At 35.0% G+C, this 16,821-nt stretch overlaps 1 protein-coding gene across 3 annotated transcripts in view; it reads right to left on the bottom strand.

Moving 5' to 3' along the window:
* PHIP (pleckstrin homology domain interacting protein) overlaps positions 1-16,821 on the bottom strand; it is a 127,153-nt gene that overhangs the window by 73,511 nt on the left and 36,821 nt on the right. For all 3 annotated transcript variants that reach the window (XM_067702731.1, XM_067702732.1, XM_067702733.1), the window contains exons 8-10: positions 5,636-5,857; positions 5,255-5,355; positions 953-1,023 (exon numbers count right to left, since the gene is read on the bottom strand). In XM_067702731.1, the coding sequence (XP_067558832.1) occupies positions 953-1,023; positions 5,255-5,355; positions 5,636-5,857 (394 nt within the window). The remainder of the gene's footprint in view (positions 1-952; positions 1,024-5,254; positions 5,356-5,635; positions 5,858-16,821) is intronic.

Here is a 16,821-nt window from a genome sequence, read left to right as displayed (position 1 = left end):
TTCTACTCTGCATTACAGTTATTTGTATATGCAATTTACTCTCTCTTGGAATCAATACCCTCCCATAGTGCTGAAGACAGTGCTATATATAATTGCATCTAGAGTATTCTGAAGCATATGTAGTGCCTATAATTATGTTACTACTAGAAGTAAAACTGTCTTCATGGCAGTAGCAGTGGAAATCTAGAAGCTAGTAATTAAAGATGTTTAGATATTAGTATGGCAAAAATAGATTCATGTCCTCAGTTTGCAATCTCTTATCTCAGGTACTACTGCTCTCCACAATTATGAAAGGAAAAGAAAAGGTAAAACCGGAAATAAACGTGGAAGGAACTGGTATTAGGAACATTAATTCGTGTTTCATTTTCTCATCAATTCGCTTAAAATCTCCAGATCATAATTTGTTTAAAAAGACTCTAATATCCATTCAAAATGCTGCTACATAAACTCAAAACATAATTGGAATCTTAGCATTGCTATACTGCTACTTTTTAAAGAGCGAATAAGAATAATCTGGAGCAAAGTAATTAATAAAGATGTACAAATATCTATCAACCTATTTTACTTCGCTATGTGTGACTCCAAAATCCATAAAAATATAAAACAGATTTAAAAATACTTTTCTTTCAAAGAGATAACTATTCAAAGATTTATTCTTTAACAGTCAATTTTGAAACTATTTTATCCCTCCTACCAAAGAATTATGGTCTTCTTAAAGAAAAATCTTAATCATTTATACACTCAACCAAATGAGTATATAAGCTAAACTTGAGCAAAGTTCAAATACTTATAAACTAATTTACGATCATCCCCTGGTATGCGCATGAGAATATGATTTATATTACAACAGCAAGTATTTTCCAAAATTTTATGTGTTCCACTAGAACCCTTTAAGTGGAGAATACAACTTATACAACTTTAAGTGGAGAATTAGGAAGAAAAAAAATCTTACCAGCACTAAAAGAAGAACAGATCATTTGAACTCCAGGCCGAGGGCGCTCTGTAAATTTTGCAGGTCTCGGACTGTAATACAAAAAATAACCAATTAAAAATATCTCAAAGGGACCAGCAACACCAGAACTCAGCTGTCTCCAAAAATAACTACAAAAGGACAAAATTAAATAAGAAGCAACAGAGGGCTCCCTTCCTAAAAACAAGTTCAAAATCATTATATGTCATGATCAGCAGGATCTTGTGGAAACTTTAGATACAGGTTTTGCAGAAGCTCCTGATTATACAACAATCCACACATGAAACAAAGCCACTGTCACACCTGGCATGTAGTTATTGGTTACACTCACTTCTAATCATCTAATCCAATTTAACAGGTTCTCAGTTTTACACAGCAGAATAGCAATGCACAAATATATAAGGAAATACAGGTCATTTGTAAACATGAACAAACTAGCAAAATAGGTGCTGTCTCATTGGCATATATACACCATCAATCAATAAACTTTTTCAATATTAGTGTTAATTAAACATCTCCCTCTGTTTACTTTCTATAAAATATGCCCTTTAAGACTCCAAAAATTAAGAATCTTACATTCTAGTGAAAATCTGAAGACTATTTGACTCTCACATCAACTATAATGCTCATTTAAAATAGTGATCTATAGGGCTACCCTGGTGGCACAATGGTTGAGAGTCCACCTGCTGATGTAGGGGACACGGGTTCGTGCCCCGGTCCGGGAAGATCCCACATACCGCAGAGCGGCTGGGCTCGTGAGCCATGTCCGCTGGGCCTGCGCGTCTGGAGCCTGTGCTCCGCAACGGGAGAGGCCACAACAGTGAGAAGCCCGTGTACCACAAAAAAAAAAAAAAAAAAAAAAAGTGATCTATAGAAAATAGGTCACACTCAACTATACTTACATTAATTGTATAATTATATTACAGATTATATGTTTTATATTAATGCTATTGACATTAATGCTTAGTGCCAACTATACTAAAGAAAATTAAATTACAGATTTTACCCATACCAGCTCCAATATATGTACAATGTATACGTAATGTTCCAATACAGTGATCATATTTAAAGCCCTTCTTAACATATATTTTGACCAAGTTTTTCCTCAGAATATTAGGAGAGAGAACTAAAAAATAATTAGAGCCTTCAACCAGAGTGCACTGCATAACTTTCACAATCCACAACTACTGAACACAGAACGGTTTCCGTCTTGTGGTCATTTAGGGAAAAAAAGTACAAAATACTTCTGATCTATCAATTATATATTCTGAACAACAGAACACAACAAAAACTATTTTCTAAAATTTTAAAAAATAAATTTGTAAATTTTCTTAATATTCACAGGCTCTGATACAGCTGAGCATAACTGATATGGAGAAAGAGAAACTTACTAAAACACTTAAAACCTAAACATTTATTCAGATGAAAATTAACTCTAAGTAAATTTATCTGAAACTATAAAGGCAACTAAATGCACTACTTCCATTAGTACCTTGTAGACTGTGGAGCTGCATTTTTATTAAGTTTTGGCACAACTGCTCATACATGTGCCAAACAACCAGTTAGTTAGCACTCATAACCAGAACATGCAAATAATCATACAGATTGTCATTTCAAACGAATGTTAATATTTTTAAAGAGAAAAAAACAGATAAGCAGGTACACATAATTTTTAAATGTACATTTGAGGAAATATTTTGAGACAAGGCCTAGAACTCAAGATTCTCTGAGTTCAGTTCCCAGTTTTGCCACTTATTTGTGTGACCTTAGGCAAGTTAACGTTTCTGTACCTCAGTCTTCTAATCTGTAAAATGGGGGGTAAATATGAGAACATATCTCAGAGTCCCAGAGAGAATTAGATGAGTTTAATGCACATAAAGTGCTTAGTTCTGTGCCCAGCACACTCAGTAAATTATTATTAGCATTATTAGTATTTTAGTAGGTTCAACCAGTTCAAGATGGTCCATCAAGAAATAACTGCTATTTGGTTTGGCCTAGTGGTTAAGAGGAGGTCCTGACAGTGCACTTCCAGTATTTGCCTCAGTTTTCTCTCCTATCTGTCCTGAAGATAATAATTATACCTTCCTCATAGGGGTGTCATAAGAATTAATGAGATAACAGTTATAGAGTGCCTAATACTAGGCTTGACAGACTAAGTGCTTAATAAAAATTTGTAATCATTATTATCATTTGCACATTTTAGGATTCCAATTCTTTTCTCACATCTGTCTAGGCTTGGACACCTTCCTCCTACTCAGAGATCTCTTGAGCCAGTTTTCGAGTCAACCAGCCACTCAAATTACTCATCTAAGAAGCAGCGTCTTTACTAGTGGGAGTTGTTACCATACACATAAACCCTATATAAAAGTGAATTTATTAAGAGATTTGGGTTTCCAAAACAGATTTCATTTACTGATAGAACTGATTCTTTCAATTAATGCAGACTGGGTTGCTGAAGTCACTTACCCCAAAGATTATTCAAAAGCATTACCGTTCAATACGATTTTTGCCTCTGATTAGTAATTAAGGCCACATTTTTGGGCAGTTATCAACCATGTACACATAAAGAAAGGAAAACAGGCATCTCAAAGTCTGCATGTGAGGAAAATTACTCTTACTTTTATGCCTGAACTCAAGCTAAAAGTTTTCATGGGACAATTATAATAACAAATAGAAAAGAATATTACTTATAACTAGAAAAAACTTCTATGTCCAAAAATAGGAAAATCACTAAGCAAAGTATGGAACAGCTCAATGGAATATAATGCAGCTATTAAAATTATGTGAAAAAAATTGTTAGGGTAGTGGGTTTATGGGTGAATCTACATAAAGGTTCTGAAAAAAATCATTTATATGGAATACATCACTTCTCACTTCCAAATAAATATTACTGTACTTAGCAATGTAATCCTCCAGAAGCACAAAGTGAGAGCTTAATTTTGTAAACACATTTTTTCTTCCTATGTTGATTCGAAAATTGCTGATCACTTTTTCTTCAAAAACAAGACAGGACAAGACGAAGGTATCAAAATCAGATCATAAGGAGGTAAAGAATACTCAAAGGAGAAAACAATTAACTACTGCTATTGTCCATACTCGAGTGAAACATTTCAACTTTTATCTAAATGCCTACAGAAAGCCTTTACTATTCTAAATATTAAGAATGCAACTAAAGTGAAATCAGCCTGCTTTCTCCCAAGAGCCAAGTCTTTGATCACAATCCTTTCTGCAAAAGAAGTATAGTTTGCTGTATTATGCTACCCATGCTGCCACAGCCCCCTAAATGCCCTGCCATAAGAGGCACTATTCAGGAATGTTCACACATATGAGGTTTATCTAAACGTTACTGTTTCGAAATAACAAAGACATACACAAATTATTTTATTAAATAACTCAATTTGGGTTGATAGTTTATAAACAGATGTCAGAAACAATTATTGAGATATATCTAATCTAAATGACTTTTTACCTTGAGAGCTCAGAGATGGTCATTTCAACACTATGGAAGCACTGTATGTACTACCTCCCCATTCACAGATTTCCATGGGGTAAATACAGCATTTCTCCCACTATATCCACTTAAGAGGTGGCATGACACAGCACAGAACCAGAGGGCAGGGAACTGTTACAGTCCTGGCCTTGCCATTTTTAAAAACTTTTAACTGTGGGAAAGTTGTTTAACTTTTCTTTGCCTCAGTGTCCTTAATCTAAACATAATATTGTGCAGACAACTTATTTTGATAAACCAAGATATTATTATAGGTGAAAGCACAAATGCAAAATGCTATTATGGGGCAGAGGGAAGGGTGCATCTATCTACCTTGATGTAGTTTAGTGAAAATTTAATGATTGCATTTTCCTAAATTTCCCTAGATCTACAATAAAATCCAGTCTATAGATGCGATAACAGAAATAATTACAATTCTTCTATAGAACTAGGACTCTGAAGATTATGTTCTCAGTACCAAAAGGAGTTACTGATATGTAACTGCAGCATACAAAACAGAAGTGGTAATAAGACAGGTATATTCTGAAAGAGCTAGGGCTAGGAAGAAAGATAAGAGAAAAAAGAAATAAACATGTTAACAAAAATCTTTCTTTAAAGCATGAAAACAAAAAGGAAAGCATAAAAATGAAAGAGGTCAGTGAAGAGACAAAATGAATTTGTTACTTACTCAAGGAGAAAAAAAGTAAAATTATTCCTATTGTTGACTACTTCATACTTTTGTGATTTCAACCATTAAATTATACACATTTATTCTATGAAATAGAAGAGCAACTGACTTTATTTTAAGGGTTCCAGCATCCCACAGCCAAAAACAAATAGTGCCATCTGCCCCAGTAGAAGACAGATATCTCTTTGAGCCACTGCACAATGGTGAGAACTGAAAAACAAAGAAAAAAAATTTTTACAAGAAGAGTAACACAGTCCAAATAATAAACCCATCTTGACCATACAAACAGCAACTAACACTAACAGTGAGAGAACACTCAGAATTGACGAAGGTCATGGCTACCATGTTATTTAAAGTCCATGTATTTATAAAGAAAAGAGAAATACTCCTTTTTTCATTTTAGTTGGCTTTATACAATGGATTATAAAAGTGACTTCTTAAAATTTACTTTAAATTATAACAAGGATTTTGCAGAGATTAAAATGATTACCTGTAGTGACGTTATAGATGCACTGTGGCCCTGAAGAACAGCCAAAGGCGCGCATGTTCGCAGACACCAGACTCGGATCATTTTATCACAACTTCCAGCTGCTATCATTGTATTCTCATAGTTTACAGCCATGTCTGATATTTCAGCAGCATGGCCTCTTAAAGTAGCTAATAATCTCCCATCATCTGTTGCCCAGATTTTCACAAGACAGTCATCAGAACCCTTAAAATAAAAATGGATATTAATAGAATTAACTCTAAATTTTAATTGGAATTCTTAACACAGATTAAAAAAAAATCATATCTGTTACATCCACTTCCCAACAATTATAATTTTAAGTACTAAAAAGTGTTAAATACTTGTGTTATGAATTTTCCTCTACATAAGATTACTTTATTAAATTATTCACTTATAAAGAATACTCGTGTGCCCATCATCTAACAGGAAAAGTAGGATGTTAGCAAGAGCTAACATTTACCTATGGTCCCCTACCCACTACCTATATGGTACCCTCTATATAGAACCTTGTAAAAGAATCTGAACATCTAAAATAACAAAATTATAACTGCAAAACAAATGTAATACACAACAGTGACTAATCCTATCTACGTTAATATAAAAATGAAAGGAAGCATATTTGAGGCTTTTTCTCCTAAGAAGCCAAAATCTATGATACATGAGTTTCCCATCACTGATCTTCAGCTAAATACATTACATATAAAATCACCCGTCAGTTATAAGAAAAAAATTAATTTTATCTGTATGAAGTCAATAAAAAAAATATATATATATATATTACTTGTTTGTTGCAGCAGCATAAGCTCAGGAAGAAAATGTAAAGAATACAGAGTTTCCTATGAATTCCTATATTTACAAATAAACATTTCAATTTCACTTAGCCAAAGCAGCAGTAAGACCTTTTAGACATTTTTTTTGTTCTCTAATTTTCCTTATTCATCCTATAGCTCAAAGTTTACTCTTTTACCAACCTCTATTTCCCCCTAGTTTTTATTATTAAAAAGTTTTAAACATACAAAAAGTAGAGAATATTACCGTTAACCTCATATACCCATTCCCCAGATTCAAAATTTATCAAAAGATTGCAAAGATTGTAGTTTAGAATTCTTTACAATCTTCCAATCTAATTTATTAAAAAATACACACAATTTTATCTGATATTAGAAAGTACTTAGAGGATCTACAAACGCAAGTGACACAGAGAAGTATCCGCTTCATACTGATGACAGACATAACATATAAACGATCACAAACACAGTATTAACAGCATATGTTAAATGCTGTACCTTAAACCACATTCTGCCAACACTACCTAGAGCACTCTCAATTAACCATAAAACCAGTTCTTCTGACTGACCTTTGAAGCAAATTAAATGGGTTACCAACCACGGAAGACTAGTAATAAAACTTAACTTTGGTGAATTATTCACATTAAAATCTGGTATTCCCATCACGTTCACTTAATCTCAAGCTCTTCATCTATAAAATAAGGAAGTTAAATTGGATGATCTCCAAGGTTCCTTTTTAAAATTCAGTGATTCATGCATTCATTTATCCATTTGCCTTGCGATTAAATATGTGCCAAACACTGGAGATTCAAGGGTGATGAATAAAGACGTAGTATTCCTGTCCTTATGAAGCAAGGCAGAAGAATATAAATGCAATAACATGTCCTAAGTCCTATACTGTTAATCAGTAGAGATCTAAAAGGAGAGCAGTCTGTTTTTCCTCAAACGTGGAGAGGTAGAATCTGGAAAGGAATCCAGAAGCAGTGATGCTTGGACAGTCAATACAATGTAGTAGCTTAAGAGCACAGACTCTAGAGGTCAAGAAAAAAAATGGTTAAAAGATCAATAAGAGAATTTAAAGTTACATCAAAAATGTCTCTCTGGGCTTCCCTGGTGGCACAGTGGTTGAGAGTCCGCCTGCCGATGCAGGGGACACGGGTTCGTGCCCCGGTCCGGGAAGATCCCACATGCCACGGAGCGGCTGGGCCCGTGAGCCATGGCCGCTGGGCCTGCGCGTCCGGAGCCTGTGCTCCGCAACGGGAGAGGCCACAACAGTGAGAGGCCCACGTACCGCAAAAACAAACAAACAAAACAAAAATGTCTCTCTAACACAAGTCAGTAAAAGAGAAGCAGAAGAACAAAAAAGAGATGGCACAAATAGAAACTATTAGTAAAAAGGCAGAAGTAAATCCAACCGTATCTAGAATTCCATTAAGTGAGAGAATGGGACCTGGTGCAACCACTTTCTACACGTTTGACCTCGGAAGAATTACATGTACCTTCTTTGCCTCATTCTTCTAATCTACACCTACCTCTCATAGGGTTGTCGCAAAAAAGAAATGAGTAAATGAAGGCGGAGCGCCTGGCATAGAGTAAAAGCTATATATATACATATTTTTATATATATGTGGACTATCTACTATTACTGCTTTTGTTGCTGGTAGTATTCTTATTCTTACTTTAATAATATTCTTATTATTTTAAAAAGAACAAATACTCCAGATGGCAACTAGAGAGAAAAGTATGATCAAAGGCATGAAAATGTGAGAAGTTCAGGGAACTGCAAGTAGTCTGTAAGTTAACAAAGTGTGAGGTGAAGGCGAGAGGATGAAGTCAGGGAAGAACTGTGCAGGCCCTTTTATGGGATATGAAGGCGTATGGTATGTAATGGGGATCACTTAAGGTGATCAAGCCGGTGAATATCAGGATCAGATTTGTTTTCCAAAGATCATCCTGGCATCAGTATGGATTAGGCAAGAAAGTAGGAGGCCAAATGAAAGTCGTTAAAATAGTACAGGCAGGAGAGAATGGTAATATTGTTATTATAGAAGAGAAGGATCAGAAGAGATGGCTACAATAGGTATTTGGGGGAACAAAAAGGATGAGGATTACATCCCTGCCAACTGTGGGAAATGAAGAAGGAGGCTGTGTGTAGACTGTGATTTCCAGAAAGCTGGTCTACAATACCACCTGGCATTGTAGAAAGAAGTGCACTAGGCACTCGTTGGACAACCAAAAAAGGCTTTAAAACATTCATTCAACCCTCAATTTCTCTAAATTCCACAAATTAAGTCAATTTATTCACCTCATTTGCTTACCTTCTAAAAACTAAGGCAATATTTGCCTCTGACCTACATTCACAACAAAAATAAAATTTTAAGCATGCTAATACAGGCAGAATATATGAAAAGAGTAAAATCATGTCATCTCATTATTTCTTATGTATCTGAATTAAGAGTCTGCTGTATATTCTACTATGGAAGGTGTATCACATATTTTCCATGTTAACAGAAAAAACAAACAAACAAAACCCACACATCTTTTTGACCAAAATGCCAGCTTTCAATGAAAAGGACAGGGGCAACCTGTTATCTAAACTCAGCTTCCAGTGACTTTTCACTAATTAAAATTGAACAAAAAGCTCCACTATATTCTTATTGAGTTTATTAAGTTCACTAATTTAATATTACTTTATAATTCTGCTTTATTTAGACAAGTACTAAAAAACCCCCACAAAACCAAAACTTTTGTTTTAAAAAAACCCACTGTACACAATTCCCCCTAGTGTGTAGTATCCCAACTAACCTTTCTTTTCTTCCATTAAATTGCAGGAGAGAAATTTTTCATCGTACTTTCACTCTCTTCACTATCCTCTTTTATGATATAAAGTAGTATACTGTCCCCAACCCTTATCCCTGCTCACAGAACTCCTGGCAGAATTTCAAACCAAACCCTAAAGCATCCTCAGGCAACTTCTATTTCATCATTCATTACTTGTGATCATTCATCTGTTTTTATGGAAATGTGAAACTAAATATGATTTGACAAAATTCAACTAAGTTCTTTTAAAATGACTATCAGAAATACAAGTACACATAAATAATTGTTTGAAAAGGACTGCAGACAAGAAGAAAAATCAAATTTACTGGGAAAACATTTTTTAAAGCACCATAAATGTGTTTAAGTTGAATGTGGAAGGATGAACTAAACTTTGATAAAACTACTCTTTTTAAAAGACCAAAATGCAGAGAATTTGAACAAATGATCTTTCTTCCCAGAAGCCTACCTCAAATGTTAGTAAAGTCAATAATAAACCGAAGAGTAGGACATTATAAGTTTTCAATCAAAACTTTAAAGACAGTATGGACATTAAAGCAAAAGTAGTGTTATTTAAATGGTGAAAAGAAAGAGATGGACAACACAGGCACAGGGGTCAGCCTTGGTAGGAGGGACACATAGACTCCTAGGCTTCACGAAGGGGGAAGAGGTATGGTGGAGATAGCAATTTTAAAGCAAGCAGCAAAGAAATTAGATGATTCTAACCTTAGCAAGTAAGATAAATATCTGAAGATTATTTCCTTCAAGTGGAGAAGGGGGAAACAAAGAAGGAACCAAAAAAAGGTGAGCAAAGTTTGGACATGTGGTGGAATTTTAAGAGCAATAAGAAAAAGGGAAAAAACCTGGAAGCAACAGTGAACTTCCTGCTAAAATTAGATAGCATGATTTTAGAAAAATATCTCAACTGACAAGTTTTTTAAGCAAAGTTCTAATGCCTAGGGGAAAATGAAGTATTCATTTATTTTCAGTAACATCTAGATGTTGCTGCTAGGACTGGGAATTTGGCAAGGTGAGAAAAGTTGGGAGTACGGAGTGTAAGTGGGAAACTAGAAACAAAAATTAAGCTGGAAAGGTTTTATCTGAGGAAGGTAATAGAAGGAAGGGGTTTTAAATGCCTGTTAGGGAGTTTGAATTTAACCTGGTGAGGAAGCTACTGAAGAATTTTAAGCAGACAAGGCATAGTCACTATAATATTTTAACCACGATAAGTTTTAAGAAATACACGAACTGGTGAAAATTGAAGATGCTTTTATGGAATTCATTTTTTAATCAAATTATAATATTAAGCTAGTGGTCAATGCCAAGCAAATACAAGACAGTAGTGGATCATTAATGTCACTTTTCAATAATGTAAAATTGTCATAATTACCATGAAAGAGTACTCATTAATGTTATCATTTGTCTGTTTACATCAAACCTAGTATAAAGATAACAAAAAGAACAAGTAGCTTTGGCTTACATAAATCCCCAAACAAATGAGATATACCAAATTTACATTGCTTTCTCTTAAATGTCAAGACATCTCATCAATGCAAAGATAAAGCCAAGAAAGCTGAAAGAGCACCTTATCTCTATCCTGAATAAACAACAATGTAGATATTATTTGTGAAAAGGCTTGATAAAGGGTGGAACTTAAACAAAATTTAGATTTGCCTAAACTTACGAATTTAAAGTACCCTATAAATTTTCTTATTCCACAGCCACACCTAAAGCCACACACACAAAATGATTAAGGCAAGTGCCTTTAAAACTGTCAACATACTCTGTAGCTTAGGACAAGAGGAAGGAAACGGAATCAGACATTTACTCTGAAATCATTATTTCTTTAATACTTTTAAGTAGACTGTTGGCACTAATGACCCTTCCAGCGTACAACTAGATCTCTTACACTGCAGGTAATTCTCATTTTATGTCTATCTAAAAGAGGTTCCTATTTTGTGAATCCCTTTTGGAAACTCAAAGTTTCTTCAAAATAAAAAGTGTGAGAGGCAAATTTCAGATAAATAAAAACAAACGCTGACATTCTCTATAGTTAAGCCCAGGCAATAAATGTATTGTACACATTTGCTTTTGGTATTCTGGTAAAGGAAAAGGAAGTTCGACAGGTCTCTGTGATGTGGCTTTCTACTTTGTCATGCGCTTGGGTATTAAAATGCTCCTTAAAATCTACAAAAAATGTCCTACCTATTGATATGAAAATTTTATGAAACAACTTCAGACACAGGGCCTTCTTCAATCACTTAAATTCTATGTAAAAACTAAAGCAGAACCTAAGGTCAAATTTAAAGTTTCTGGAAGACAAGTTTTAAAGAGCTTAATTGAACTATTTATGTATATATGTATTTATTTATTTAAACTAAAGCTAGAAGATTAGAGGTAATAACTATGTGAACCATTCAATGATGAAGAAAACTACTTTACAGGATGGAACAGTAAGTGACAAAGAATTGTGGACATCTGTGAGCAGAAAACCGCACACATTTGGAAACAGTACAGCAGGTTGATTCTGCTCAGACGACCTTAAAATTAAAAAGTAGATCTGTAAACCTTTCCCTGCTAAAAGAGAAGCATCAATTGAAGAGATCAACCAAAGATTACTACTTTGACATAAAGATAAATTAGGTGATTTTTAATCTTATAGTGTCTTGGAGAACTTGGCAGTCCTTGGCAGAACCAACAAAGAGAATTCTCATTTCTTGCTACTGCTGCACAGCTTATGAGTCAGATTTCACCTCTTGATGTCATTAGAACAAACAGAATTAAATGTTAAAACACCGTGTATATGGTTATGCATACTATAATGTCATTTTCTTTTCAAGCTAAAAAGTAGCCTATTCAGGCAGCTAAAAGTGCTTGTAATTTAAATTTAGTTAGTTTTTTTAGTTAGTTTTTTTTGAAAAGAGGCTATTGATTTTCTTTCTTACCCATCTATCAGACCCCTATTTCATTTCCCTTACAAATTACCCTAAACTTCAGTGTCAATCATTTCAACACACCAAATTTTCTCACTCCCTTGTCCACCTAAACCACCAATGACTAACCCTGTATCAATGTAATCATCACTTGCTCTTATCCTGCTCCCAGATGCCAAGTACCATTATGGAAAAGAAGACAAGGACACTAAATCTGCAATGCTGCAAATTCATAACTCCTGTTTGTTTGGAAGGCTAAGGTTAATCAGCAATCCTTTTCCCCCATTCATCACTCTTTCCTTATCACCAGGTTTGATCACCCATCTCTAGAACCCAGTCCCACTCCCTAACCAAGACTCTTATCAGGTAAAATATTTCACTTTGAAAAGCAGAATCTGTTCATTGTAACCCTAATTATCTATCTTTCTAAGCAGTCCAAATAGACTGCTCTGTATCTATTTCTTCATTTACCTACCCTCCATAAAGACCACTGTACATCAAGTACCTCCTCTTATATCTGTGCTCCTAGTTCCTTACCTTTGACCCAGTTTTTCAAAAATTTACCTTCCTATAAATTACTGTACTCTAGCTCTCCTTTCCATTACTACCAAACTTACTGAATATACAGTATCATCCCTACGCTACCTCCCACATACTTTTAAAAAGTAATTTTGCATTTCAAACTTACAAAAGTTTCAAGAGCAGTACCAATGTCTTCCATCACTCAGATTCATCAACTATTAACAATCCACTGCATCAGCTCCATCACCACCTTTCTTTCCTTTCTCTCCATATAACACACACACACACACACACACACACACACACACACACACACACACACACACCCCCATTAGTCTTTTTCTGCACCAATTAATAGTAGGCTGCAGACCTGACGCCCCGTCACTTCTAAATATCCCAGTGTGCCTTCCTCTAAAACAAAGACACACGTCTACCTAAGTTGGGAAATCAATATTGATAAAACTGCCATCCAATCCACAGGCCCCATTCAAATTCTGTCAACTATCCCGATAATGTTCCCTTTTCCTTTTTGGCCTAGGACCCCATACAGCAACATGTTAAATTTTAGTTGTATTGTCACTTAAGTCTCTTCAATCTGGAGTATTTCCCTGAGGCTTTCTCTGTGTTTCATGTCTTCAGAAGTTCATAAAGAATACAGACCTTACATCTATAGGATGACCCGGAACCTCAGTCTGTCTAATGTTCATTAATGACCAGACCCAGATCATACTGTCTTAGTAGGAATCCCACAGACAAGATGCTGTGTTTTCCTCAGTGTACCACTTCAGAGGATACACAATGTCAACCCATCCCACCACTAGTAAAGTTAATAACTTTGTCTTGTTAATGTTTCCCACGTTTCTCCCCTGGAAAGTTGCACTTTTTCCCCTTTTAATTAATTAACTTGGTATCTTGGGGGAACATATAGAAGATTACGGTAAGATCTTCAAACCAGCATCTACCAGTCTTAGCCTCCCGCAATGACACACAAATGAATCAACCACCACTATGACAGTCGCCAAACCACCATTCTTTCTACAATTATCAGTTGGCATTCCACTGTAAATAGGAGTTTTCCCTTCTTTCTCACTTATTTATTTACTTATTTACATCAGTATAACCCACGGATGCCTACTTTAATCAGTGGTCATAAACAACTCAGTCAAGGTCCTATCCGTCCTCATGGAGCTTATTAATAAGAAAATACAATAAAAGCTCATTTAAAAAAATAAGTTTCACACAGTGACAGATATTATAAGAAAAATATAGTAAGGTAATGTGATAGACAATGATGGAATATGAGGAAGGAAGGTAGTCAGGGAAAAGTCGCTAAGAAAGCAGTGTTTGAACAGAACTGCTAAAAAAGGAATCAGCCACAGGAATATTTTGGAGAAGACAATTCCAGGCAAAGGGAATAGCCAGTACAAAGGCTCTAGGCCATAAATCGGCTTTGTGAGTTTGAAACACAGAAAAAGACCAGTGTAAATGAAGCACAGTAGAAGAAGGGAATTTGTCTTACAGACATTTTTGTATATATCTTCCCTAACAGAAGTTTCTTACAAGAAAGGACATTATTCACTTCTGTATCTCTAACTGACTGGTTCATTCATTCATCTTTTTGTTGTTTGCCTACTGTATGCACCAGATACTCTGTAAAGCACTGCAGACCTAAAAATGTTTAAGGAAAAGGCTTTGTTGTTAGGAAGCTCACAACTTAATAGAGACAGACGTCTAAACAAATTCACTGCAACACAGAGGACAATACAATACAATAAAAGTATGTTCAGTGGTAATACACCACATTCAGAAAATTGCCTATATTTTTTAGTTGTCAAGTTTTGAAAGATTAATCTATACCGTCTCTAATTCTTCAATTCCCAAACCTTCCTTTGTGCAGTGCATTGCAATCTCACTTCTACCCCTAAAACTAAAATAAAACATTTTTTCTTAAGTTCATTAATAGCCTTGCCAAATCCAAAAGATGCCTTTCAGTTCTAATTTTACTTTAGGTTTTTCTACCTTTCGTGAAATACTAATCCTTTGGCTTTTAAGACACCACTTCTTTTTCTATTTTTCTCCCGGCCTCTTAGGCAGCTCTTTCTCAGTCTTAATTATTGACTCCTCTCCTCTTCTTTAGTTTGCTTTAAAGTTGAAGTTTCAGCCTTTGTACATTACACATATGAGGTAAAAAAATCAATTTCCATATTCAACGATTCCCCAGTTCAATCTTCTAGCCTAGATCTCTCTCCTGAGCTCTCACAACCTGTTGAGCATTTCTATTTAGCAATCTATATAAGTATCTCAAATTCAACATGTCCCAACCTTCACAAACTTCTCCACTTAAATCCTTACCACATTAAGTGACACGACTTTCTAACCAGTCACACAAGTTAAAAAACATGTCATTCCATACTATTCCCTCTCAATTCCTCCCTACATTCAAACGAACCTTTTAAATCCTAGAGATTCTATTTTTAATCTGTTAATTCCATCCCTACTTCCACTGTGAATCTTTCATGGATCACTGCTACAACCTTTTCACCAATACCTCCGTATAAAGACTTAGTTTCAATCCATCCTCTACGATAATGCCAAAGAGATCATTAAAAAGAGAAATTCTGCTCACTCCTCTGTCTAAATCCATCACTTTTGCTCCATGCCCTCAGGAAAGACATCCCTTCATGTCACAAAAGAAACTTAATGATTTTGTCCTCCAACAACATCTCTAGCTCTTGCTTAGCAGTGGTCCATATTTATTCTTTGCCATGTCCAATAATACACAATTGCATGTTAACGTTCTCCCAATGACTGTAAATGCCTTTCCCTAACTCTGGAATACCTAGCTCAGTTGAGGTGTCACTTCTCTAGGAATTTTCTCTTACCATCTCCTACCACACACTGAATTAGGTACCTCTCTCCTATAGTACACCCCAGCATCTTGTGCTGCCTCTAGCAAGCTTATCACATTGTATCAATATTGTGTGTTGACTCTCTGTGAACTCTCCAGTGGCAGATACTATGTCTGTCATTTCTATATCCTAAGCTTTTAGAACAGTCCGCCTCCTAAAAGACTGAAGTTCATTAAAGGAGTGCATAAACTCAGTCTTTATAAATTACTGAATTTATATAACCAGTTTATGCTCTTTTGCCTTAATCTGAAGAGGTACATTTTATGTTTCTGAAAAAAGAGGGGAAATCTTTTTGTATGGTCCTCAACATACTTTTATGAGTGAATGGCTTACTACTGAGAGAATTCATTAACTCTGCTTTTCTTTGGCAAATATTATTTGACGCAATGATTCTGAAATCAAGTAAAAAAATTTTAGAAAACTAAGAAAGAGAGAGAATTAGGGAGTAGTCTGACTTGCTAATTATGCTACCTTCCTCCCTGGGTTCTTCTCATTATTCTACTGGGAAATGTCCATTACTAAAATATTCTACTACAAAATACTGGAAATTTTTCCTAACACAGAATTTCACTTATCAATCACAATGATTTCAATCTTGTACAGCATTTATAAATAAGATTTTAGTTAGGTAAGAAAATAAAGTGGAACAAATTCATTTAAATGCATCTATAAAATTAAAAGCAGCAAGTGAAACTTAGTAACTGCTTCCTGTATATCTTGTTCTATACTAACTGCATGCATCATTTCATGCAATCCCACAAAAATCCAGTGGGATTGGTACTACTATTATCTATTTCCCTTCTTTTTTTAACAGCTGAGAACACTGTAGATTAAAAGGGTGAGGTAATCTTTGTAAGCTGCACTGCTAGGAAGTGGTAAAGCTGTGAGTTGAACTAAAAGCCCCCTAATGCCAGAGCTGATGCTGTTAACCACAGGACTATACTGCCTCTAGCTGTGCCTACCCAGAAAGGACTCAAAAGTCCCTTGGAATGAGTCCCTTGGAAAAAGCTTTCAAATATATCTAACACTAGGACTTAATAATAATTGTATAATGTCTTCAGATACTGAATACATAAAAAGGAAATATTGAGCTGTCCATTACTGAATTGTTATTCCAATAAATAACAACAGTGTGTCACTCTCTCACAGGAATCTTTCATTGTTCAGTCATAATCTACTATCCTAAAGTCTTATCCTAT

This window comes from Pseudorca crassidens, chromosome 13, assembly GCF_039906515.1.
Source record: "Pseudorca crassidens isolate mPseCra1 chromosome 13, mPseCra1.hap1, whole genome shotgun sequence".
Classification (NCBI taxonomy): Eukaryota; Metazoa; Chordata; class Mammalia; order Artiodactyla; family Delphinidae; genus Pseudorca; species Pseudorca crassidens.
The sequence above is the reverse complement of the archived record's forward strand: the minus strand, read 5'-3'. Positions and strand labels throughout refer to the sequence as shown.